This window comes from Dipodomys ordii, unplaced genomic scaffold (assembly GCF_000151885.1).
Source record: "Dipodomys ordii isolate 6190 unplaced genomic scaffold, Dord_2.0 Scaffold1, whole genome shotgun sequence".
Classification (NCBI taxonomy): Eukaryota; Metazoa; Chordata; class Mammalia; order Rodentia; family Heteromyidae; genus Dipodomys; species Dipodomys ordii.
In genome coordinates, this window is record NW_012267217.1 from 41,385,833 (window position 1) to 41,411,970 (window position 26,138).

Here is a 26,138-nt window from a genome sequence, read left to right on the forward strand (position 1 = left end):
AAAAAAAGTGAAAGGCTTCGAAGAGTAGTGGCTCAAATAGGGAAGCAATCTGGAATGAATGCTACTGTTCCTTCAGTATCAATAATAGCTTCAATGGCAAAATGTTGCCAATAATAAGAAACTTTTAAAAGCAACAACTTTTTCTTAGGCTTGAAAAGACACATTACCATTGCCATTCAAAGTAGAACAGAAGGAAAGAGTATAATATAATATAATATCTTCCCACATGGATATCAGGTGCTGCCCAGAAATGATACCAACGAATCTTTAAAGCACATCTTCAAATGTGACAATGGAATAGAAGGGATGGCAGGGTTAAGCTAATTATTCCAGGACACAGCAATTTCAAATTGAGAGCTATTTTTATGCAAAGGCATCCAGATGACTGTGATTTGGAGCCTGGCAGTAGGTCATAAAGAGTTTGCAACTTGGAACTGCAGGATGATTGAGTTTGCACAATGAGGGTATAACATACTGGCACTTGTCAGTCTTTCCTGCTACACACCCACACACAGAAGCCATCATTAGCACCCTAATGGAAACTGAGAATAATGATCGAAACATATTCAGTGATGCATTCAACAATTGTCCAGAGTCAGCCCTTTTGAAAGAAAGATTAAAATTTGACAGAATATGCGCCTAAATGAGGAAATCAATTAAGATAAGACAAGAAGTCTAGATGCATGAGCATATTGAGAATTGAATTATTTAGGTGGACAAGAAGGAAATAAATAGATTGGTATGTTGCTTTGCAAAATAATGAGTGGAATGTGATAAGCTGAATTTTGGGAAATTGCTTTGAAAAATAATGGTTAAAAACCATTTAGACCATAATCAGAAGAATGCAGGGGAAGAGAGAATATTAATTAAATGTTAATCATCTTATTTACTTTTCAGGCCAAAAGTCTGGAGACAGAGTGAAACAAATTCACCTCACATGAATAAAAAGCATTTACACTCTGATTTACACCCTTCCTGACTAATTCTTGTTATGCCTCTCTGCCTCCTGATCTTCATTACTTTTAGTCTGTAATACAGATTTACATGGGTGACTGCTGACTTCTAATGTGAAGAAATGCACTATTCTTTAATGCCAACCTTAAGACTTCTTTAAGTGCTAAATTCGGTGTCTAGCCACAAAGCATGTGCTACCTTGGTGGATACCACCTGACAAACTGAGTATAAAAGTAAAAGTGAGCCAAACTAAGGTCCGTGGCACTTCAGCCTGCTAATGTATTGTAGCCACCAAGCCTTCATATAGTCAGTCTCCTTTTCCTGTTTTTCTTTTCTGGTGAAATGACAATTTCTCAACCTGAAACCTGCTGCTTCTCCACTTCTTGGAGTGAAGGTTCACTGAGTCCACTATTTCATTCATATTCCTTTGTACCTGTTCTATTACCCTTTCTACATGTGCTTTGTTCTTTAAGAATGAATATATGTAATTTGGTAATTCCTCAGAAGAAGGCCATCCACAAAAAGGTCAATCTATTTGATTACATAGAACTTTAATTTGTATATCATGTTACCCTTCCCTCTGAAGAGCTGTTGAATGCTAGAACTTTAATTGATCACCTTAAAAGTGAAGAGGTCACTTAGCGTATTTTGTATAGGCATATCACTGGAGTGCCTTCAACTTCCGAAGAAATATTTCCCTTGAAATGAGAAGAGGGGGGTTACATCTTTGCTCACTTTCAAAGCCTTGCATGTCCCGAAGCATGCACTTTCTATGGAACCCTGGGAGTTCATTAAAAGTGTGAGGTTGTTTCACTGAGGAGACATTGGACCAAGGGCTGAGAGAGGATGCTATGGAGAACACTAACGGCACTGGAACAAAAGGAAATCTGTTTTATTTAAACCAAAAGAAGCATGGATTCGATGTTTTTTTTCAACTTGGAGCCACATTTTCTTAGGTCATATGACATTGAGTAAATGATCTGTTACAGACTGGAAAAAATAACTGCTTCATATTTTTCACCTCGATTATTCTCATCAGTTGTTACAAATATAGTTCAGGAAACATTCAGGTATTTCCAGGTATAATTACCCAGCATTTAACTAGGTAAATAGTTACAGTTTCTCTTTGGTTTGATATACCTGCATACATTTGTGGAAAAGAGTGCCTGTCCATGTCCCTTTGAAAGGAACAGTATAACAGTTCATAACCAAACAGCAGGCTGGATGGCTTGGTTAGTTTACTCATTCAATAATTAGGAATATCCATTCACTATGAACCAGATGCCACAATTTTATAAGAATTTGCTGAATATGGATACTGTTGTTCTTGAAGCTTCTTGAGGAGAGGTGGGAGAAAGATAGTAGTGAATCATATACCAGGAGAGAAGATTAGCTCATTTAGGGAGCTAATGATTTAGGGAAGTTCTACATGAAGCTGAATCTAATTTCATTCTCTTCCAGTTTTTACTGATTAAGTTTCTTGCCCTCTAGAATATCCATTTGTGAATCTAGGTAGGATTCAAGCATTAATCTCTGGCATGACACTTGAATCAAGTTGTCATTGTCTAATAGAAACAATTCTCAAATGTGAATTAAGGAATGTGATCCTAGTATATATCTGTTACATGTTTCTAGTAATTTCCTAGGCTGAAGTGGAGGAGGAGATTGAAGTTTCAGAAGCCAAAATTGAAGATGTAGTCAATGAAGGAGTGAAATAGTGAACCAAGTCTGTTACTACTCATGTACTTCACATGTGAAATTTCTTATCTACCACAAAGAGTCCAAGGTCCAGAGCACATAATCATTTGTAATTTTGCCACAGCCAGTGTGGCTTGCACAAGGTAATGCATGTGTTGGAGTCATGTGTTGCCAAAAAGACTAGAGAAAGTGGTGATATTGACTGAGAGATGTTGAAGGGTATTTGTACTGTGCCTGCTTTCTGCCTGTTGGTTCTCATACAAGTAGCTGACCAAAGTAGTAGGTAGAATTCCCTCTTCACATCTGCTCAAGCCTTTTTTCTTTAGCAGCCATCATTTACCTTATAGGGACATTTTTCTTATGTATCAATCAATATTCAAGGGTATGTTTATGAAACTATTTCACTACCAAAAAATCTGTTGATCTTTACTAGAAATATGGACTTAGACAAACAAATGTCTAAGTATCAATTACTAAATTTAAGGTTTATTCGGTTGGAAAGTTCAAAAATAGTATGTACAGCCACAGACAGATAGATATCAACAGATGATACTCTTTAATGGAAGAGCAACTGTTACTATCTTTTATTTGGGAGATGGACTGTGATCAAATTTTCCCTGTTATTTCATATGAAATGCTTGTAATGTTGAAAGAATACTAGCATGTGTGTGTTCAGAATTCAGTTGATGTTTGGGAGCACAGAATGAATGAAGATTTCACTCATTACTCTCTTTATATCTTTCTCCACAGAATTATCTCTTCAAAGCAAAGAATGCACTTAATGCCTTTATTCAATATTTGGCATAAAATACCTCTTCATAAAATCTGTATGAGTGTGGAACTTAGTGTTTTCTAAGTTTTTGTAGTTTCCTAGTTTTGGAACTTAGATTCCTTTCTTTTTTATGGTTGTTTTTAAATTGTGAAAATACCATACAGAGGGGTTACAATTACATGAGCAAGGTAATGAGTACATTTCTTATCAAGCATTGTTGCCTCCTCCTTTGTTTTTCCTCTACCATCCCTGCTACTACACTTCCTCCTCCCACACCTTCCCTCCTCCCCTCCATGCCAAAGTTGTAAAGTTCATTTTCAACATAGCATCTTGTACATCTCATTAGATTCCTTTTTTTATTCATGAGGTTTTTAAAATTTTTTATTGTCAAAGTGATGTACAGAGTGTTACGGTTGCATACGTAAGATAGTGAGTTCATTTTTTCTCAAACATTCTTACCCCCTCCCTTGTTCTTCTCCCAGTTTTCCTCCCCCCAGTGCCCTCCCAAGTTCTAGAGTTCATTTCCAACATGTTCATGAGTTTGTTAGCCTTCTTAATTCTCATTTGATAACTTGTCTTGATTGTTAAAAATCTCTCTCAAGATATAGAGAAATTTCATGAAAGTTATTTTAATTGATCAAAGTTCAAATCGTAAAGGTGTTTCCAAAATAATTCCAATAATATTTAAGCTCTATTAAAAAAATACTGTAAAACTCATGACATTTGAACAACAAGAGTGTCTCTTATCTGAGTAATGAGAGGTTGCTAAAGAACCCCTGGCTCTGCTTCCCATTTGATTTTGATTTTGGTTTGAATTTCTAAGCTAGAGAGCTACTGAAGATTTTTTTAAAAAAGTGTTGAATGAAGACAAGATGTTAAGATCCCAATAGAAATGGAGGTAGGTTCCATAGGATGTTGGAGAGAGATGAGCAGGTTCGACTCCATCAAGCTGCTGAAAAAGTGGTTTCATTTGCATAAAAGAATAAAATCACCTTGAAGAAATTTCTGAACTCATGAAAGAATCTCAGGTATGACTGAAAATAGTTGAGTTGGAGGGTTTGGAGGCTTTGGGAGGGTAAGGAGCCCTTCAAGGGTAAGAAGGTTATAAAAGGGGGGAGGGTGAACAATGGGAAAGGACAATTTGCTCCAGAGTTTTCATCTGATTGATTCCTAAGAGATGGACTAGTTGGTAGAGGATAGGTACATTGACCAGGAAATTGAAAACAGACTTTGTGATAATTGACCTTGGCCTAAGTCTTGGCTAAAGTCAAAGTCGCACCCTGATCAATGTCTCCCACCTGGAAGTTTGTGATCTGGAGTTTGCATTGTGGCCAGCTAGCAAACCCAAGCTTCCAGCAACTGTGGAGCCTAGCTGGTTTTAAATATTAGTTTAAATACATTTTATAAATAATGAACGTCATTTTAAATTGCATTATTATAAATGTAAGAGCATAGATAAAGAAACATAACTGGCCAGGTACAAATCAGCGCATTCTCTTTTACTTCAATTATTTCAAACCATAAATAAAGATTAGCTTTCAACTGTACTTTAAATTTTCTTACCAGAGATGCCTCTGGCAGTGGTCCCAGCTAGCTTAAATCTTTGAATGCAAAGGCAGTGTCATATTCATCTCTAAATCCTCCCCATAGAATATAGCACAATACACTGCACAGTCAGTCTAGCGTAGTTCTATGCACATCATAAATATCCTCTTCCATTGCAGTTTCCTAAGAGTCTTAAAGGAACAGATTGCTGCCAAATAAATATACCCCTAACGTGGAATATTTGCTGAATTTCAGGCTTGTGCATAGTAACAAGGATAGGAAAACAAAGAGACAGATTTTCCACCTTAAGGATCTCAGGGTAAAGCAAGGTGCATAAAGACAGGTAAAGAAACCATTGCTTTCCTTCCCTGAGGTCAATCAATGACAGAACTTGCACAGGGCAGGAAATGTCCTGAATATGGATAGAGACAGTGGTCTATACCAAGTGAAGAAACAAAAGATGAATGGATATTTGCCAGGAAAGCAAGACAGCTGGTATATGTAGATATTTATTGTCTATGCCACGCGTCCTCCTAGGCTTTGGAGATTTATCAATGAACACAACAAAGGCTATTCCTTCCTTTGAGCTGACATTTTAAGTTTGATAACTCAATAAGATCTTTTTAATGGATCAGAGCTTTTTTTAAAAATTCTTAATCAGTGTAAAGAATTTCAAGTAGAAGATAATTGTATTTAAGTACAAATGGTGATCTCTTCATGTGATCAGAGTATATGCCAGTCTGGATAGAGTGAGTTTTGCGGGACTCTTCCAAAAATCTTTGTTATGGTTTTGTGTTTGTTTTTAAACCAAAACTGTGTTGACTGTTACCCATGACTACAGCTGTTCCCAATAGTGAGAACTCTGTTCTTCATTGCAAGCCGTGTTTCCGCATGCTGGTGGTGATACAGCTCTGGACTGCTTTGTTTTGTTTGGGGGCATTTTTTGCCCTCTCTGCACTTGCTGCACCACTTCAGCTCTTATTCTTTACACATTCCATTTTAAGGATTCATTCAAGGGCATCTTAGGTTGTCTGAGAAAATCTTTCTCCAAATTGTTGGGTTTTGGTAGATCCTATAACATAAGCTAGTGAAATCATTTTGAAGGCAGAGGCTTCCAGTAAAGGTGACTGGAAGTGAAATGCAAGCCTGGCAAAGTAAATGGCAAATATGACTGTGTGGAAAGATAACTGAGATTGATCAAGGAGAGGAACAAGTGCATGCAGAAGGGAGAAGAAAACTTGTGACTAGATGAGAAGATACTAAAATGTTCACAGAATGTACATCACAAGGAAAACTTGCAAGAAACCTGATTATTTAACTTGTGGACTAAGATGGGCTATATTCTGATCATTGTATTTTTCCAACACACAGTTTTAGTTACCATAAAAACTTTTAATGGCATCCTGAGGAAAATGGTGGAGGAGAAGCTAGAGGCTAAACAAGCTCTCGCATAGAAAGCAGTTTTAGTGTTCAGGTGAACAGTCTTAGGCTAGAGAATCACACCAAGTGTGCCATCACAGTACAGAGAGTTTGGCCAGAGAGGGAAAATTCAGGCAGCTTGGTTAAGGAGACAGATTGGAGCACTTGCTGGTGTCCATGGCAGTGGTGGCAGTGGCTGCGGCCATCATATCAACAGAGAGAACCCAGAACAAAGGTGCCAGATGTGGTGCGTGAGTAACCCAAAGACATCCTCACTCCTCATGGAGCAGCAGTGGGTAGGTAGCCCCCTCCCCCACCACAGGAGAAGAACTCTATCTTTGATAATGACAAAGGCCTGGCTGAGTAGCAAGCCCCAACCCAGGCCATGGAAGAAAACAATAGGGGCCATTCAACAGGTCACAGGAACCTGACCTGCCCTGCTCACTTATACCCAGGGGAAAGTTGCCCTTCCCAGGCAGAAAACGCTCTACCCTGGGAGGAGTGACTTTCTTCATTGGGTAAACAGAGCCAGAGGCTGCCCCTCCCCATTGCAGCCTAGGGATGCAGACTCAGCAGCAGAAGCGGTAAAAGAAATACAATTGAAACTCAGTAAACATAAATCCTGAGAATGGCACAAAGCTGACAAAGTCCAACACCCCTTTATGATGAAGGTTCTGAAAAACTAGAAATCCATGGAACATTCCTCAATATAATAAAGGCTGTATATGACAAATTATAGCCAGCATTATACTTAATGGCGAAAAGTTAAGGCCACTTCCTCTAAACTCAGGAACAAGACAAGGATATCCACTCTCTCCACTTCTCTTCAATTTAGTATTCAAAGGCCTAGCTACAGCAATAAGACAAGATACAAACATAAAGGGGATCCCAATAGGGAAAGATGAAGTAAAACTCTCTCTTTGCAGATGACATGATCTTGTATTTAAAGACTCCCACGGACTCCACTCCCAAATTATTTGAGCTGATTCAAGCTGATTTGAAACTTTGGTAAAGTAGCAGGGTATAAAATTAACCCTCAAAAATCAACGGCTTTTCTGTATGCCAACAATGAGAAGAATGTGGCTGAAATCAGGAAAGCAACTTCTTTTGTAATATCCCCACAAAAAATAAAATACCTAGGAGTTAACTAAAGAAGTGAAGGACTTCTACAAAGAAAACTTTAAAAACCTGAAAAAGGAAATCAAAGCAGAACTTAGTAAGTGGAAAAACCTCCCATGCTCCTGGATTGGAAGGATCAACATCATGAAAATAGCAATACTTCCCAAGATTATCTACAAATTCAATGCGATACCTATCAATATTCCAACTTCATTCTTCAGTGAAATAGAAGAAGCAATCCAAAAATTCATATGGAACAATAAAAGACTCCAAATAGGAAAAACGATCCTTAACAGAAAGAGCAGTGCTGGAGGAATATCAATACCAAATTTCAAACTCTACAACAAAGCCATAGTCATCAAAACAGCATGGTACTGGCACAAGAACAAACCTGAGGAACAATGGATAGAATTGAAAACCCAGAAATGAAACTCTGTATAGGTCTCTGTAGAGACCTATAGCCTGGTAATCTTCAATAAAGGAGCTAAAAAAAATAGAAAGGAAAAAAGACAGCCTCTTCAGTAAATGGTGCTGGTAAAAATTTGTTAATTATCTGAAGAAAACTAAAGCCAGATCCATATATATCACCCTGCACCAGAATCAACTCCAAGTGGATCAAAGACCTCGGAGTCAAAGCACTCTGAAAACATTACAGGAAGGAATAGGAGAAACCCTAGGTCTCCTTGTCACGGGACGAAATTTCCTTAATAGAGATCCAGAAACACAACAAATCAAAGAAAAGTTGGACAAATGGGATTGCATGAAGCTGTGGAGTTTCTACATGGCAAAGAATGTACCTAGCAAGATGAATAGAAAGCCCATGGATTGGGAGAAGATCTTCACTAGCCATACAACAGACAAGGGTCACAAACCTAAAATATACCTGGAACTCAAAAAACTAAATCCCCCAACAACAAATCCTCAAAGAAACAACTGCCCAATTAATAAGTGGGCTAAAGACTTAAAGAGAAACTTTTCTGAAGAGGAAATAAGAATGGCCAATAGACACATGAAGAAATGCTCAACCTCTCTAGCCATAAAAGAAATGCAAATCAAAACAACATTGAAGCCAGGCGCTGGTGGCTCACGCCTGTAATCCTAGGTACTAAGGCGGCTGAGATCTGAGGATCACAGTTCAAAGCCAGCCCAGGCAGGAAAGTCTGTGAATCTCTTATCTCCAATAAACTATCAGCAAACCAGAAGTGCTGCCATGGCTCAAGCAGTAGAGTGCTCACCTTGAGCTGAAGAGCGCAGGGACAGCGCCCATGCCCAGAGTTCAAGCCCCATCACCGACCCAAAACAAGACAACATTGAGATTCCACCTCACCCCAGTTACAATGGCTATAATCAAGAACTTTAATAATAACAGATGTTGGTGGTAGTGTAAACTTGTTCAACCACTTTTGAAAGCAGTATGGAGGTTCCTCAAAAGACTCCAAATAAAGCTCCCCTATGACCCAGCAATCCTACTTTTGGGCATTTACCCGAATGATCACAAACAAGACCATACTAAAGCTACCAGCACAACTTGTTTATTGAAGCATTATTTACCATAGCAAAGATATGGAACCAACCTAGATGTTCCTAGTAGATGAATGGATCAAGAAAATGTGATACACACACACACACACACACACACACACACACACACACACGCATGCCTCCATCAGAAAGAATGACATTGCCCCTTTTGTTATGAAATGGAAAGACTTGGAAAAATTATATTAATTGAAGTAAGCCAGGCCCAAAGAAACAGGCCCATGGTTTTCCTTATTTGCAAAAACTAGTACATGTGTAGGACAAGCAGAAAAGGACAAAAGCTATGTACATATGACCAGATAAGATGATGTTAAGTGAAATGAACCTCAAGATAGGGACACTTTTTTTTCTTTCTTGCTATTGTTGCTAAAGTATTTATACTTTACATGTGATTTTTTTTGTTTCTTTGTATGTTCCTCCCCCATGGTCTAACCCCTGTTTTCACTGTATTTGATGTCGTTGCTCTGCATCTTGTATATACACTTCTCTGATTTGGGGAGGGAAAGGGAAAAAAACAAAATGCTTAAATAAGGATACAGGTTGACTGACCCATTGCAACAATGAGATGTACAAAACACTGTGTTGAAAGGAACTTTACAACTTCAGCGTAGGGGGGTGGTGGCAGTTGTGGAGATGGGAGAGAAGGGATGGTAGGGGGAAAACAAAGTAGGAGCCAACAATGCTCAATAGGAAATGTACTCATTACCTTACGCATGTAACTGTAACCCTTCTGTACAGCATTTTTACAATAAAATACATACAAAAAACTTTTAATGTACTGCCTACCTAAATACACATATAACTTAGTATGATTCTTTTGATTTCCAGAATCTGCTATGACAATCTGTCCTTGCTTCAGCCCAATGAAGATTGTCATAGGGAAGGCCCTAGGGAAAGTGAGCCTTTTGCCTGCCTAAATAAAGTACCTGTGCAAATGAAGAGAATTCCTTCTTCAATAATGGATCTCTTTATCTTGGCTATCTCTAAACAAACTTCTAATTTTTACAGCTTTGCTTAAGTGGATATAGTACATTATGAGAACCAAACCAAATTGAAAATGTTTCAGCTATCACAATTAACATGATTATATTAGAAGTTTTCTGTTCATTGTTGGATTACCCTGACTTCTTCACATCTTTTTATATTCACTAGTTTTGGTGATGATATACAGTTACAAATAAGGCCTCAGTACCATCCTTTTGTCCATTAACATAGCTTGATTCTAAATACTTGAAATGAAGGTACACTTTAAACAGAGACATTAAGTGATAGAGAAGCAGATGTTTACAATATCTTTGATCATGTATTTTCTGGCAGTAGCGTGATCAAAGCAGACCCTGTGGGAGTGGCTGTGTTTAATATCTCCACCCATTCAGGAATAAATGACATTATCTTATTGTATATGTACATGGGACTCAAGCAGTTCTGATGTATTTATTGATACAGAAAAACTAGGAGACAGTTTGTTATTACTTGGTAACAGAAATAATCGAATTACAAATGGAAATGATGATTATAAGCATTCCTGACTCAGGCTTAAATTTGTGTGTATGTATATGTTGTTTTCTTCCATTTTGTGCACTTTTACAATGAGTTACTTGAGTATAATAAAGAAAGATTGAACATAAAAATAGAGATTGCCGAATTATCTTGTTAGGCTTCTGAACCTCTACAGTTCTGAAGTAGGATGTCTGTTCCTTGCCCGTACATGCAGAGTCAGCAATGCGTTCATTGGCATTGGGCTCATGTTGAAAGACAGAGCAGATGAAGTGATTTTTACCAGTAGTAGTTTAAATTTTGGATGTGTAGGTAAGATTGATTAATATGTGTAGTCTGCTTATCATAAAGTAAAACACACATACATTTTTATTTTTATTTTTAAGCTCACAATTGTGTTTTGATACATTGTATTAAGTTTTGTATTGTTTGGTTAAAGCCATTTCATAAATTTCATAAATTTATACCCATAATCAACAACACAGATCATTTTTATCCATTGTACATCCAAACACAACTAAGCCAACAACAAAAATCTCATTGAGGTATATAAAGTGTATATATTTTGAGGAATTTCTTTTTTAAGTAAAATTTCATTTGTCTTCTCCAATGTAACTTAGAATTCTTAGTAACATGCTCTAACTCTGCTGATTATGAGCAGCAAGAAGGAAAAGAAACAGCAAGGAAACATCATAAAAAAGTAAAAAAGATGGAAATAGAGGTACAAGAATTTTGGTCTTCATATCTTAGCCTTGGTAAATAATGCTGAAATAAACAAAGTTGTGCTGGTAGCTTTAGTATGGTCTTGTTTGTGATCATTTGGGTAAATGCCCCAAAATGAGATTGCTGAGTCATAGGGGAGCTCTATGTGGAACCAACCCAGATGCCCCTCAGCAAATGAATGAACCAAGAAAATTGGATATATAGATAGATAGATATAGATATAGATCTATAGATCTATATATATATATATATATATATATATATATAGATCTATATCTATAGATCTATATATATATATATGAATTCTATGCCTCCATCAGAAAGAATGACCTCACCCCACTTCTTAGGAAATGGAAAGGCTTGGAAAAAAATATATTAAGTGAAATAAGCCAGGCTCACAGAAACATAGGTCCTATGGTTTTCCTTATTTGCATTAACTAGCATATGTCTAGAACAAGCAGAAAAGGTTAAAAGCTATGTACATATGACCAGATAAGATGATGTTAAGTGAAATGAACCCCAAGATAGGGACACAAGTGTTTTTTTTCGTTCTTGCTATTGTTTCTAACATATTTATAATGTACCATGTGATTTTTTTGTTTCTTTGTATGTCCTCCCCCATGGTATAAGCCCTGTTTTCACTGTATTTGATGTCAATATAATTTGGGGAGGGAAGGGAAAAACAAAATGTTTAAATAGAGATACAGGATGACCTATTGTAACAATGAGATGTACAATACACTACGTTGAACAAAGAACTTACAATTTAGGCGAGGGTTGCGGGGAAGTGCAGTTGTAGAAGTGGGAGGGAAGGGATGGTAGGGGGAAAACGAAGGAGGAGGCAACAAGGCTGGATAAGAAATGTACTCATTACCTTGCTCATGTAACTTTAACCCCTTTGTATAATATTTTCACATTAAAAAACATAAAATAGAACTTTGATTTTAGTTCATTTATATGTTATGCTTTAGATTTTTTCCAAAAGTCACAAAAGTTAAAAAGTATATTTAGAATGGGAGTTAGCTCTCCAGGAAAAGCACTCATTTGAACCAATGAGTTGGTTCAGAGAATTCATGTCTTGCTACCAGGCAAAGCAATGATAAGGCTTATATTGGAATTGTATCTTCTTTGCCTTAGACCGTAGCTTCATTCAATGTGTACATCTTGGTCTCTTCCCTTCAAACTTGTTTTTATTAAACTTGTTACGAAAAGTACTCAGCATCTTCTGAATACAAATTGGATATGGAAAAAGTCGGGTCAATCCAGTTTGTGTTGTCTATCCACCGGCTTTATTTTGTACTATACATGGTCCACAACCATATGCTACCTGAGAAAAGAGTCAAGTGAAAGTTGCTGACTCATAAAACATGTGCTTAAACTTATTCCAATCTTATGCATTAAAGTAATGCATAAGATAATGTGTCTACACACGCAATTTTCCATGTTCTTCTTCAGCCAACAATTTGATCAAGTTAGTTAATAATATTCAGTGGCACCTAGCTTATAAGATGAACAAGAGTAGTTATTTGTGTATGTGTATCTAATTATGTTCCAAGACAACATTTTTATTTAAAAATATAATTATTAGAGTACAATGTCTACAATAATGAACTATTTGATGTTTTCATGTAATAATTTTTTCAGTGTTTCCTAATATACTATCTTTGTAAACCTGATTTGCCTAAAATCAATACCTTACTAGATAAATATAACTAACATGTTTGCATTCAAATCTAAATCTTTTAAAATATTTTTATTGTAAAAATATTGTACAGAGAGGTTACAGTTACATGAGTAGGGTAATGGGTACATTTCCTATCAAGCATTGTTACCTCCTCCTTTGTTTTTCCCCTACCATCCCTTCCCATAGAAATTTTGCCAGGAGATAATGGCTCATGCCTGTAATCCTAGGTACTTAGGAATCTGGGAGCTAAGGATCATGGTTTGAAGCCAGCCCAGGCAGGAATGTTTGTGAGACTCTTACCTCCCATTAACCACCAATGAAGCTGTGGCTCAGGTAGCAGGGTACTAACCCTAAGAGGAAAAAGCTAAGAGACAATGTCCAGACCCTGAGTTCAAGCCTCAGTACCAGCACAAGAAAAGAAAAGGAGAGAAGAAAAGAAAAGAAGAAAAAATCTTGGCATTTTTTTGATGCTTACTTTAATTTAGGATAAGACATGCCTTTTTTGTTCTTGAATATGTTCATCCATAAAATTGGAATAGGAATGCTAAAAATCACCTAAAATTCTCATGAATTTCCATGTGATTATATGTAAAGTATTTTAAGGTCTTTGGAAGAATAGTAGAGCATATCTAAGACATTATTATAGTTTTTAATAAAGTAAAAAAAGGATCTCTATCTGGAGATGTAGCTCTAGATACTTCCCTAACATGTTCAAGGCCCTAGGTTTGAGCTCCAGCACTGAAGAATAAAACAAACAGATCTCTAAAATGAATTTCAGAGTCAGCATTCATTATATCAGTAAGTACTTACCCTAATACACACAAAGAGCACTGAATGGAGAAAGAAGCATCCTTGATTCTGGCCTTGTCACTAACACATGTAAGAGAATAGTAATTTCTCCTTTCACAGTCTTCAGAATTTTGCCTGTAGACATCAGATCTTCTCTACTTACTGCAAGGCAGAATTTTCAAAGTGTAGTTGTTAGACAGCATCAGGAAATAGGTGTTGAGCCTGTCCCAGAGACCCATTCCATCCAAATCCTGTCCCAGAGACCCATTCCATCCAAATCAGAAATCTGGTTTCATGAGTTTCAGGTGAGTCTGGTCCATGCTAAAGTTTAAGAATCACTGATAAGATGGGGGAAAAAGTAACTAATAATAAGTTAGCATTCTAAAAAAATTGTTTATGTTAGTTATTTCTAGATAAATATATAATCTCCTCAGATATGTTTATTGTAAATTTTAAGCATGTTAAACTGCTAAATCAGAAAGATTTAGGATAGTATCATAAAAGACAATAGAGAGATTTTCCATGGTAATGTCTTGCTTACAGCAGGTAGAGTTTGGAAATGGTCCTTGACTATTAAAATGCATGCTAATTTCATATATGTGCATATCAAATGCAGTTTGTTTTTACTTTAGCACAGATATTTTTCTTCTAAAAAGTAAAAACAAATATTCCAAAATGATGCCCAGAATTTTAATTTTAAAATTTACATTATGTTTATGTATGAGCAGCAGACACACAACCTCTCGTTCAGATCTCTGTATAATGTTTCTCTTACTCTCGTTCTAAAATCCACTGACATTTAAGAATGCAAATCCCGTTTGAAAATGCATTTGAATTTTTGAATCACAACTCAATTGGCAGTTAAAATTTTGTGAGCAAATGTTTGAAATAGGCTTGAAATATATGAGCAGGAAATATAGGCCACCTACTGGTACCAGTATGTCAAAAAAAAAGCTATCTATTAATAAAGGAGACATCTCTTCTTGTTCCTGATTTGACAGATGAAAAACCACACTATAAAACTTTTAATATTATTTTTTTGCTATGATCAGCCAGGGATACACAGTGAGAATTTAGGTAGCACTTTTTTCCAAAAAATGTATTAAGAATTATTGAGGTTCTCTGGAGATGCATAACTTAATGATGTTCCATGATAAAGAATGCACCTGTATGAAATCAGTGACTTGTACCAACTATGAGATTTGAAATGAGAGCCTGGTACCAGCATGGCAATCACCCCTGTTGAAAGGGTGGCCTCCCTGGTGTCTGGCCTTTTTCTGGCAGCCAATGAACACTTGCAGTAGTTAGCATCAGTGCTAACAAAATGTAAACACCTTTACTTTCCAGCTGCTGCTAATTGGTTTGGGAATATTTATGTAAGTGTTGATTTTAAAGCTAAAAATAGTTCAGTGATGTTTAAATCCTATGCATTCTGCCTGTCAGAAGTGCTCCTATGATCCTGAAAGTGTTGCTAAAAATGTTCAGATTTTAAAATTGTAGTAATTAAGCTTGTCTGTTGTGAGAGCCACATATGATATATTTCCCCCATGATGATAAAAGAAATAAAGGACAAGCTTCTTAAAGTTCTCAGCTCAGTTGGCACTGAATGTTCTCCTGTTGAACTTTATTAGAGAGCAAAGCATAGTAGTCATGTGGGCAAAAGAGACAAATATATTTTCAAATAGGTTTATACTTTACATTCTGTGAATCGTAACCCTCCATTTTAATATTAACTGAAATTAAAACTAGAAAATTGTAATCATCTCATTAATAAAATTAAATACACCCATCCCAAAACTATTGTTTCTAAAGGCAAGTTTGAGGATTTGGGATCAGATAACTACTATTACTCAAACCTAAATTTGAAAATAAATGGAGTCTGTTCAGTTGCTTAATACCTTTACTTTTTTTCCAAATCAGAGCTATTTTTGTCCCTCTCCTTCCCAATTTAAAAGTCATGATTTTACAGATTTTTCTCAGTTATTTAAATAAGCTATGGGAATAAAATATGTTTCCTGTTTTAGATAAGTGTGATTTTGTGACTCATCATTTCATCGTTGTAATTTAGTGAAGGAATCGCTTAAGTGTGCTTATATTTAAATTATTGCTTATCAATTATTTATAAATTTTCGGGGAAAGTGACTTGGTATAGCCTATCAAGAGATGAGTTGCCATTGTCTTAAAACACTGCCCTCTTACAGTGCCCTCGACACCAGTTTGGACATCAGTTGGTTCTGTGTCCTTGTAGAAAGCCCTAACATGTCTGCCTGCTCCATCTCTAGAAAATACCATAGGGTTCTGTTAATTCACTATGTGGAAGTGATTTTGGTATATAGCAAATGCTGCCTATTAGTTGAGTCACTAAGCCCTTTATGATACCTGTGTTAAGGCAAAGAGCTGTTTTTGTTGTTGTTGTTGGTCATGGGGCTTGAACTCTGGGCCTGAGGGCTGTCCCTCAGCAATTCAGCTCAAGGCGAGCACTCTACCACTTGAGCTACAGTGCCACTTCCGGTTTTCTGGTGGTTTATTGGTGATAAGAGTTTCACGGACTTTTCTTGCCCGGGCTGGCTTTGAACTGTGATCCTCAGATCTCAGCCTCCTGAGTAGCTAGGATTACAGGCGGGAGCCACTGGCACCCAGTGCAAAGAGCTATTTTTAAATAGTAGAACTCCTGTCCAGGATCTACACATCTTCAAATATGATCTTTTCTCACTCTATACCTAATGATGTGATTGTTCCAAAAGAGTTGTCATTCAGAATTACTCTTGAGCAGATTATCACATGGCAATTGGGACTGTTATTGTAATTGTTATATCTCAGTATTCAAAGCTTCAAGTATCTTGTTGACAGAAATACAGTCTTTACTAGGAATTGAACTAGAACTAGATGAAAAACTTCTCTTAACTATGCATAATGTTGATGGAAGCAAAAATGTATGTTATTCTCCTACCTTGATTATGATCAATATATAAGAAGCCTTATATATAACTGATAGAAATGCTAACTTAGGAAGATCCTTTAAAAATAGTATAACAGTTCCTAAAAATGTTAAAGATTACAGATATATTACCAAAATTCTAATTCTTCATATAGACTTAGACAACTGATAGCATCTTCACATAGAATTCTTACCCAGATATTCACAAAAACTTACTTTGCATAATAATCAAAAGCTATGCATATACATTGGACAACTAGAAAAGGCAAATATAGTATATCTATAAGAATGTTACTTGATCCTAAAATGGAATAAGATACTCACATATGCTAAATCATGGTTGAACTTAGTATCCTTTTAAGTGAAAGAAAACATGGCTTATGATTCTGTATATATGAAATGCTCAAAATAGGTAAATCCTCAGGGACAGAAAATAGATTCCTGATTAGCAGAGAATAGAGAATGATTGCTATTTTATGTGGCAATGTTTTTGAGGTGATGAAAATGTTCTAACCTGATTGCAAAACTCTGAAGACAGGAAATACTGACTTGTCTCTTATTTATTTATTTATTTATTTTGTGTGTGTGTGTGTGTGTGTGTGTGTGTGTGTGTGTGTGTGTGTGTGTGTGTGTGTGTGTGATGGTCCTGGACCTGGTTACTGCTCCTGAGCATTTTTGCTCAAAGCTAGCACTTTACCACTTGAGCCATAGCTCCACTTATGGCCTTTTTGCATGCTTAATTGGAGATAACAGTCTCCCAGACGTTACTGACTAGGCTGGCTTTGAAGTACCATCTTCAGATCTGAGCTTTCTCAGTAGCCAGGATAGCAGACCTAAGCCACCAGTACCTGGTGTCACTTTCAGAAGAATGAATCTTGTGTGAATTTTAAAGCCCCAGTCATCTTTAGATGGTTGTAGCTGCAGCCCTGCAGACATCTTGCTGCAACCTCATGAGAAATCTCATCCTAGAAGTACCCAGCTAAGTCACTTCCAAGTCTTTGACTCTCGGAAACTATGAAGAATAACAAGTGTTTATATTTTTATCCATTAAATATGAGGATCATTTAGTAAATGGTTTTAGAAAAACTACTACAATAAGTTGTTCACTGCGTGGTTGATGGACAGAGAACCAGATACAAGAGCACTTCTGTGTGAGAGACAGAATCAGTTAAGGGCATAAATGAGGACCTCAAATTCCTGGCATTTGGTAGTTACATGTTCAAGGTCTCGTTAAACTTTTATACTTAAGTAATACTCAGTTCTCTTTCATTTTTTGTAAGAACCACTCAAGCCAGCGGGCACAGGTGATTCATGCCTGTAACCCTTACTATTCAAGAGCCTATTGTCTGAAGATGGAGGTTTGAAGCCAGTCCAAGCAGCAAAGTCCAATAAACTACAAAGAAAAAAAGACCAAGAATAGAGCTGTGGCTCATGTAGTAGCCTTGAGAAAAAGAAGCTCAGAGACAGCACCCAGGACTCCAGTTCAAGCCCCAGAATTGGCTGGCACACATATGCACATGTGCGCACGCGCGCGCGCGCGCACACACACACACACATGTGCACACACATACAACTACACACCAAAACAAAATGTATCAATGCGAGCATTCAGTTTTTTTCATCTTTTCAGACATCATTCCTTAAACCATGAAGTGTCCTTGAAGCTTATAGATTTTCTTCCCTCTCTATAAAAAGGAGAAAAAAACAAAAGGAAAAAGAGAATGAAATTCTAGTGTAAACATTTTTCATAGAAACACCTGTCCTTATGGGATGTGTTGTTACTTACTTAAAACTGTTTTTTAATCAAGTTACTACATACAACAAAATGGCTTAAGTTATAGCTCTAGTCTTTGTTGTCTTCAACATACAAACCTAGTTCACTTACATACAACTTCTTAGACTCATGTATTTCCTCTTTTGTGGAATGAAGCATGGAGAGCCATCAATGCTATTTGTAGTGTGAGTTCTGATTCTAGATCTTTCTCCAGGTAGTTGGCCTCAGTGACAGGGTCTGTAACTAAAATTATGTGTTCGTCTGCTTGAAAAGAGTGGGTCTATCCATGGAGCTATTGTCTGAGAGAACAGCTGTAAGCCCTGACAGAAAAAGAATGTCTTCCCTAAAAGAAAATCAACATAGACCAGGATTTCTAGACTCTGTCTTTATCTCTACTCCTCTGATTGGCATCCAATTCACCTTGATCTTCATTCTGCAAGGAAAGTGGCTCCATCTTGGAACCTGATGATCCTATTTGTTGGTCTCTGATGATCTTGCCTCTGTAACAGAAGAACTCTGAGTTCTTCCTGCCACTGTTTCTGCACACTCTTGAAAAAAATGAATTTGCAAAGCATTAGTTTTTCTTTTCATGGATTTGCTTTTTTTATATTTTAATGTTATGGGGAAGTACAAGCAAGTACAGTACATTAAAACTCTCTTACCAGCTGTTACAGAGCCACAGTCCCCAAAACCTGTATTTGCTTAGCAGGAAGCTAAATGATGTATTGCAAAGCTCTTAACATATTGCCTTGTGTGAATGGGCCATTTGAGCATTTCAGAAACCAAATGGGAGAGAAAAGTACATTGAAAGCATTGAAAAGATTAACACCTGTTTCTAAGCTTAAAAGAAATTGCAACATGCTGTCTATACCCAGAGTAAAACTATTTACTTTTTCATGTTGAGATATTTTATTTGAATCTTCAATTCTATATGTGCAACATCTACAAGCTTATGGGTTTGTTTCACTGCAGGATTCCATGCAGAACCTGGAAGATGGAGAAATTATGAATGGTACCCAGACAGAACTACTGACATCACCAAAACCCAAAGATGCATTGAGGTATTTTCCTTATGTAAATAAGGATACTTAAATCTAAATTTGATGTTGGTTTCTTTTACAGTTTTTTAAACCAAGTACATAGAATTGTAGAGTGGAGCATATCCCAATTAGAATATTCCTTATTTGATTATGTTCTTCTCCTATTTTTTTTTACTTAAGATATGAGAACTTGTGTATGTGTGTTAGTTACACAAGTGATTGATTCATAATCCTTCACATTTTCTTCTGCCACCAGGATTTCTTAATTACTTTTCATTGTTTTTGAACAGCAGTTTCAAGTGAACACTTCAGAGTCCATGGTGCTTGAGTGTTTTGCTTTGACTCTAACATTTCAAGTAGTGCTTCATATTGTGCTTTTACTGTTTTATTTGATGCATATAAAATGAAGTAAGCCCATCAACCAGGGGCTTTACATGTTGATAATTAATATAACTTATTGTTGGAAGTCAGTTGCACCCATGTTTATACACATGTCTACTAATCCTTCCCTTTGGCCGAAGTTTCCAGTACTACTCATTTTCTACAGGGTAATACATCCAAACTTAAGTCCTGACTTTATTTTACATGATTAGTTTGATGTTGGACAACTTTGTGACTTCTCTAAGCATTGGCTTTGCTTTCCTCTAAAATGAAATGATATATAGTGTTTATCTATTTGTGATGAGTGCATGTTACACTGCCCAGAGCCAGTTAGTGTACTGCTTCCCAAATATTAACCTATATTCTTTGAACATATACTATCCTTTCTACTACTAAGAGTTGATCATACACAATTTGAAAACCAGAAATCTGCTAAAATCCAAAACACTTTCAGTGCCAGGATATGCCATAAAAGGAAAATTCTGCACCATATAACTTTTCTTTCGTGAACGAAATTATTTAAAATGCTTTATAAAATTAATTCCAGGCTATATGTTTAAGATGTATGTGAAATAAAAATGATTTTTATGTTTTGAGTTGGAACACATCCCCCCAATTTTATTACATAAATGGAAATATCCCAAAGCCTAAAAAAATTGAAATTAGAAATGCTTTTGAATGCAGACCTTTTAGAACAGGGATATTTAACCTGCATAATATTCTATTTCTCAATATTTTTCCATATTTCTCAGCTCTCTCCCTACATTGTGACTTTCTTAAGTACCGGAGTTTGTATATTAGCCAATATTTCTCAGAGAAATGACTAATTTATGTTTGTTGAATTCCAATGGGCTCAATGAGTCCCACAATCAACAACACATCCTTTGTTGAATTTTTCTGATCTATTCCCATCCATAAGACTTTTCACATTGGGGCTGGGAAGGTGGCTCAGTGGTAGAGCGCTTGCCTTGCATGCCTGAGGCCCTGGGTTCGATTCCCCAGCACCACATAAGCAAAAAGGAAAAAAGCCGGAAGTGGTGCTGTGGCTCAAGTGGTAGAGTGCTAGCCTTGAGCTGAAGAGCTGAGGGACAGCACCCAGGCCCAGAGTTCAGGCCCCACGACTGGACCCCCTCCCAAAAAAAAGACTTTTCACATCAAGATGAGCACAAGGTCAATTGCATACTCTTCATGGTTTCACTGTGCAGTTCATCTTTTACCTATTACCTAGAATATGTCTGTGATTCAATGATTCATTTCCTAGAGATACCAGCACACACATTCTGTCCATCTGTTATAACTCTGTCTTCTCTCTCCATTTCAGCAATATAGAAGATGTATTTCTCAAACCTAAAGTATTTAACAGTTTTTCAAAAGTCTCACCAATTCCTTTTTTGTTGTTGTTGCTCATGGGGTTGAACTCTAGGCCTGGACGCTATCCCTGAGCTCTTCAGCTCAAGGCAAGCACTCTACCACAGCACCATTTCTGGTTTTCTAGTGGTTTATTGGAGATAAGAGTCTCATGGACTTTCCTGCCCAGGCTGGCTTTGAACTGTGATCCTCAGATCTCAGCCTTCTTAGTAGGTAGGATTATAGGCATGAGCCACCAGCACCAGTTTACCAATTCCTTTCTATGCTAAGGATGAAGTATTTCATTTTAGTATACAAATGTGTTAATTCCTTTAGAAAATTATAAGAATCTTACTAATAGATAGCAGTTATTGATCCCTTTATATATTCCAGATACCTATGTATGATTATTCACTATTTTTCTCATTAACACCAACAATTCCATTTTAAAAAAAAGTTCCTAATTTTAATGTCCTCATTAGACAGAACAAATGAGGAAATTGAGGTTTTGGGTCTTGGTTTAAATGACTTACTCAGATATTTTACAACCTTAGAAGCAGGGCAGATTGCTTCCCTTACACATACTCTTTACCATTTAAGCCACACCCAACTTTGCTTCTAGATTGCAGAATCCCCCCATCCCTGTCCTCAAAATTGTCTCTCCCAGACCTCAATGAAACGCTTAGGATTGAGTTGAGTAACCTTTTTTTCTTTATTTTATTAGATTTAAGTAACTGCAAGAACAGAGGTGTCAATTCAACATATCAGTTTCTGATATGAGTACAATGTCTCTTTATCAGTGTCATCCCTTATATCATTCTCCCCCATCTATCCCTCCCCCACTCATTCCCTCAAGTTACAGGGATCCATTTTTATATGTGTACATTAAATAAATAGTATGTCTATATTTGCCCACCATACCTCTCTTCCCTGAGCTATCCTGTCTCCCCATATGCTCCACCCTCTTAGACAAAGCATGTTTCATCTTTCTGGAATTCATTCTGTGAAACTGTTCGTTAAATGACTTGAATAATTTCAGTTTCAAAGTCTTCCCACTTGCCTGGTATGAAAAAATCAGCTGAAGTGTCTGTTGCATTTTCTGCCTCAGGCTTCAAGTGTTATTTCTGGGTACAAATCAATTGAAGCACTTAACATCCAGCTCTAGCAGAGTAACCAGTCATAATGACAGTCTCCTTGTAATCCACTAACGTTAGCTTTGCCCATAGCTCTGTCCTGAGCTCTTAGACTGGTAGCAGCTGGTCCTAGTCATTATTTGAGTCAAATGTGTCCAAATTGATCACCTTAAGGAAATTTAGTGTGGTTAATATTAGTTAACCTAATGCTCTGTAGTGTTCTACTTATTTAAGTATCTCTTAGTATCCTGTATAAAAATTGTTCATTTGATTCCTAGTGAATCTGCTTTTCTTCTTGATATAAGCAATATTTTTCTTTACTTCACAATTTAATTTTTGATCCACATTTTAGCATTCTTTTTTCTTTATACTTCCTAGATTATTCTTTCCCCGCATTTCTTACATTTCCAATTGTGAGTCCACCTTCTAGCTTGTCTTCTGGTTACTATACTGGCTCCAAACCATACTCTTCTCTGTTCTCTAAGTCCTGCATGCACGCTGGCATTTATCTAAACCAACAGCACTAATAGCCCATTTTTACATCTTTGAAAAATGTCACTATTTGAGATATGTATTCCAATAACTGTGTCAAGTATTAGTTGCTGTGTTTGTAATTCATGAAGTGTGTATATACAGCAATTTTTATAGAACTCCATCATGAATTTATAAAAAATACTGTGGGGTGTTTTCCTTTTTACTATAAATAAAAATATTGGGACTTGTTTCTGTGACTACTATTTCATATGCTTTTTCACCTGGAAACAAATAGCATAGCATTTTATAAAGAACATGGTGAAACATGATATGAATTAAAATTGTATTGCTTTTCTTTATTAAATAGATCTAATTTGCTATAAATGCTTGCATAAAAGTTGATAAAAATGGATGTTTTTATTCCTTTTTCCCAAGGATAGTAGCATTTTTGTGAGAGTAACCTAATAATCATCAAAAATTCTTTTAGCCAAAGTATTGTGATTATTGTGTAATGGCTAACTAAAGCTTTACTCTGAAATATTAAAGAAAGGACTCATCTAGAAGCATACATTTAAAACTGCATTCTTCTAAAAATTGTAGCAACATTAAACAAGATTGATTACTTGAGCAAAGTATAAAGTATCTTTTATTAGGTGAATGTAAAAATACCAATTGATAAATATTAGAGTGTAGATATCAACAGGATGCATTGAATTCATTATGTTTTATAGGAATAGGGATAAAGCAATATTTATAGAGTAGAAAAAATGAAAATCCATAAAAATCTATCATCTATAAAAGAAAGCCACCCTAAAAGTTCTTAAGCTGAAATCTCGAAACATACTAGACTAAACATTTATATTTTAAGACCTCTCTATATATTACATAAGGGTGCTATCCATTAGCAAACAGGGACTCTTGATGCATTTATCTGGAAAGGTGATAATGTTTCAGTGGTTCAACAATATTTTTTGAGGTACTGGGGATTTATCCCAATTCTCTGAAGATGTTAAACAAGCACTCTACCACTGAGCTATATTCCAGATTCCTTTAGACAAAATTTTTCTGTTTTTAAATGTCATAATGAAACTAGACCTTGGGTACTTTTGGTTTAGTGTGGCCTAAGCGCCTTTTTAAAAAGCTTTAGTTTATTAAATTCTGTATAATTTCTCTGTCCATTAAACATTCAGGATTTACAATGCATACCTCATAGCTCCATCCAAATACATATATTTATACAAATGTTCATATTCTCACACATTTAAATAAGGATCCTTTCATATTGCATCATTACTCTAATGTTTGTTCAGTTTTTAACTTTTATCCAGGCCTTTGATATAAGGTGCTTACTGAAGAAGTTTAACATATATCAGCCATATCCTGGGAGGAAAACATGTGAACCTTTATTGTCAGATTTAAAATTCTGTCATCTTACAAAAAGTACTGGAAACTGTCATGCTTATTTGTGCAGTTTTTAATAATAGGCTTTCAAAGAAAACACATTAAAAATAAGTTTAATGCACTGGTAAGAATGTATTTAAAATACTTATTTTTAATACACTGATGAGCATATAGATTTTTGGTTATTTAAAGATTTACTTCATACAGAGTGAATTCATAAGGCATTTTGTTTTCTTAATACTGTTCTCAACTTTCTAGCAAAGAGCCAAAATTTCACCATTTTCAATTTGGAGCGGAAAAGCATTTGTAACAGCTGTAGCTCTTAATTTGACATCTAGTTTCAGGTCATTTTCATGTAAATATGGAACAATAGAAACCTGTTTACAATTTCCATAGAGGGGATGTTTGCATCAACTTTATCATTTTCCTCTGGCAATTTTATTTTCTCTCAGTGGGATTAAAGGAGCCAATAATTGTTCATGGTTATTATTTTTCATCTTTACAAAAACGTGTTAGTTCCGCTCTTTATTACACAGAAACTCCCAGTGCCTTCTGTGTCCATCATACACACTATACATTAATGTTTCTAGCTCATCTTTTCCTTAATCTGGGCTAGGTGAGGCAGGTCAGGCTTTCTATTTCTTTCTATAATACATTTTCTCCAGGTTTTGCAACCTATTTTTCTACCTTAAAAATAAATTTTAAAAAATTCAGGAGGTGAATATTTGGAATTATTCCATTGAAAAACCTTATACAACTTAAAGTTTTTATTATGTTGCTTTAAAAAAGTCCAACTGTGGTCTCACAGCCAGTATGAAATGTAGTTCAAGCCTTCTCTAATAAAGATTTTTATTTGATATTTACTGCTTGGAAAAAAAATGCTTGCTTTATGCCTCAGCATAGATCTACGTATTTTCATGCATTTAGGAGCTGTAAAGAAATTTTCAAATGAGTATCATTGGGATGAAATGTTATACTTGTGTACCTGTTTTTAAATATGTTGATTTATGCAGATTAAGTGGGAAGTTATTTTTGTAGTAATTTAGATTGTGCTAACATTTCTTGTGCCTTGCCTAAGGATAAAAATAAGGAAACAGATAGTCTTTTAGGCATATTATTTTGTCGATTTTTTTCTAATATAACCAGTTAACCATATACATTTCAACTACACCTCAGCTGTTGAAGTTACAGCGGTTGATTCATTGTGAGGGGAAGGAGGCTAATGTGCCTCATCTGGTGTTTGGCCAAGACTCATCTGTGTTTTCTTCTGCCCCAGTGATATGACGAGAAGAGTGGAGATTTCTGGGGAAGGAGGTCCTTTGGGAATACATGTTGTGCCATTCTTTTCATCTCTGAGTGGAAGGTAAGCTGTTTTCCTTGTTTCAGAAGCCCAAGCTAATGAAAACCATGACATGCTCTCTGTCATGTCATCATTTTTCAGGAGAGGATTAAGTACAATTTTATCTTAGTCAGATGGACCTCTCTACTTATAATTTTGTTGGCCACAGGTATTGGCAACAAAATTAAATCATTTACTTTGAGGATACTGTAAAAAGGAAAAACATTTATCACATTTTCTCCATTTATGATTAATTGTAAAACATTTTCTTTCAAGTGTCTTTGTCAGTGATACACAATAAACAGAATCTTGGCACCGATTTTTAACATATTGTTAGACAAATGTTGCAACTGAACTTTTGTAATAATAGAAAATACATGTCAATCAGGTATTGGTTCCAAACTGACATTTCCTCAGACTTTAGAAATAAGACTATAGAGCTGGCTCTGCTAGAGAAGAAAAATGTCATTTTGCTTTTACTAAGTTATTATTTAAGCCATTAAAAATAATTCGCCGTATCTTTATTTTTAACTGGCAAATAAAAATTTGGATTGTGTTAATATTTCTTGAAA

General features: G+C 36.0%; 1 protein-coding gene across 1 annotated transcript in view; it reads left to right on the forward strand.

Moving 5' to 3' along the window:
- Positions 1 to 26,138, forward strand: part of Pard3b (par-3 family cell polarity regulator beta) — an 853,966-nt gene that overhangs the window by 353,791 nt on the left and 474,037 nt on the right. The window contains exons 5-6 of the mRNA XM_013016080.1: positions 19,424 to 19,512; positions 25,504 to 25,590. Of these exons, the coding sequence (XP_012871534.1) occupies positions 19,424 to 19,512; positions 25,504 to 25,590 (176 nt within the window). The remainder of the gene's footprint in view (positions 1 to 19,423; positions 19,513 to 25,503; positions 25,591 to 26,138) is intronic.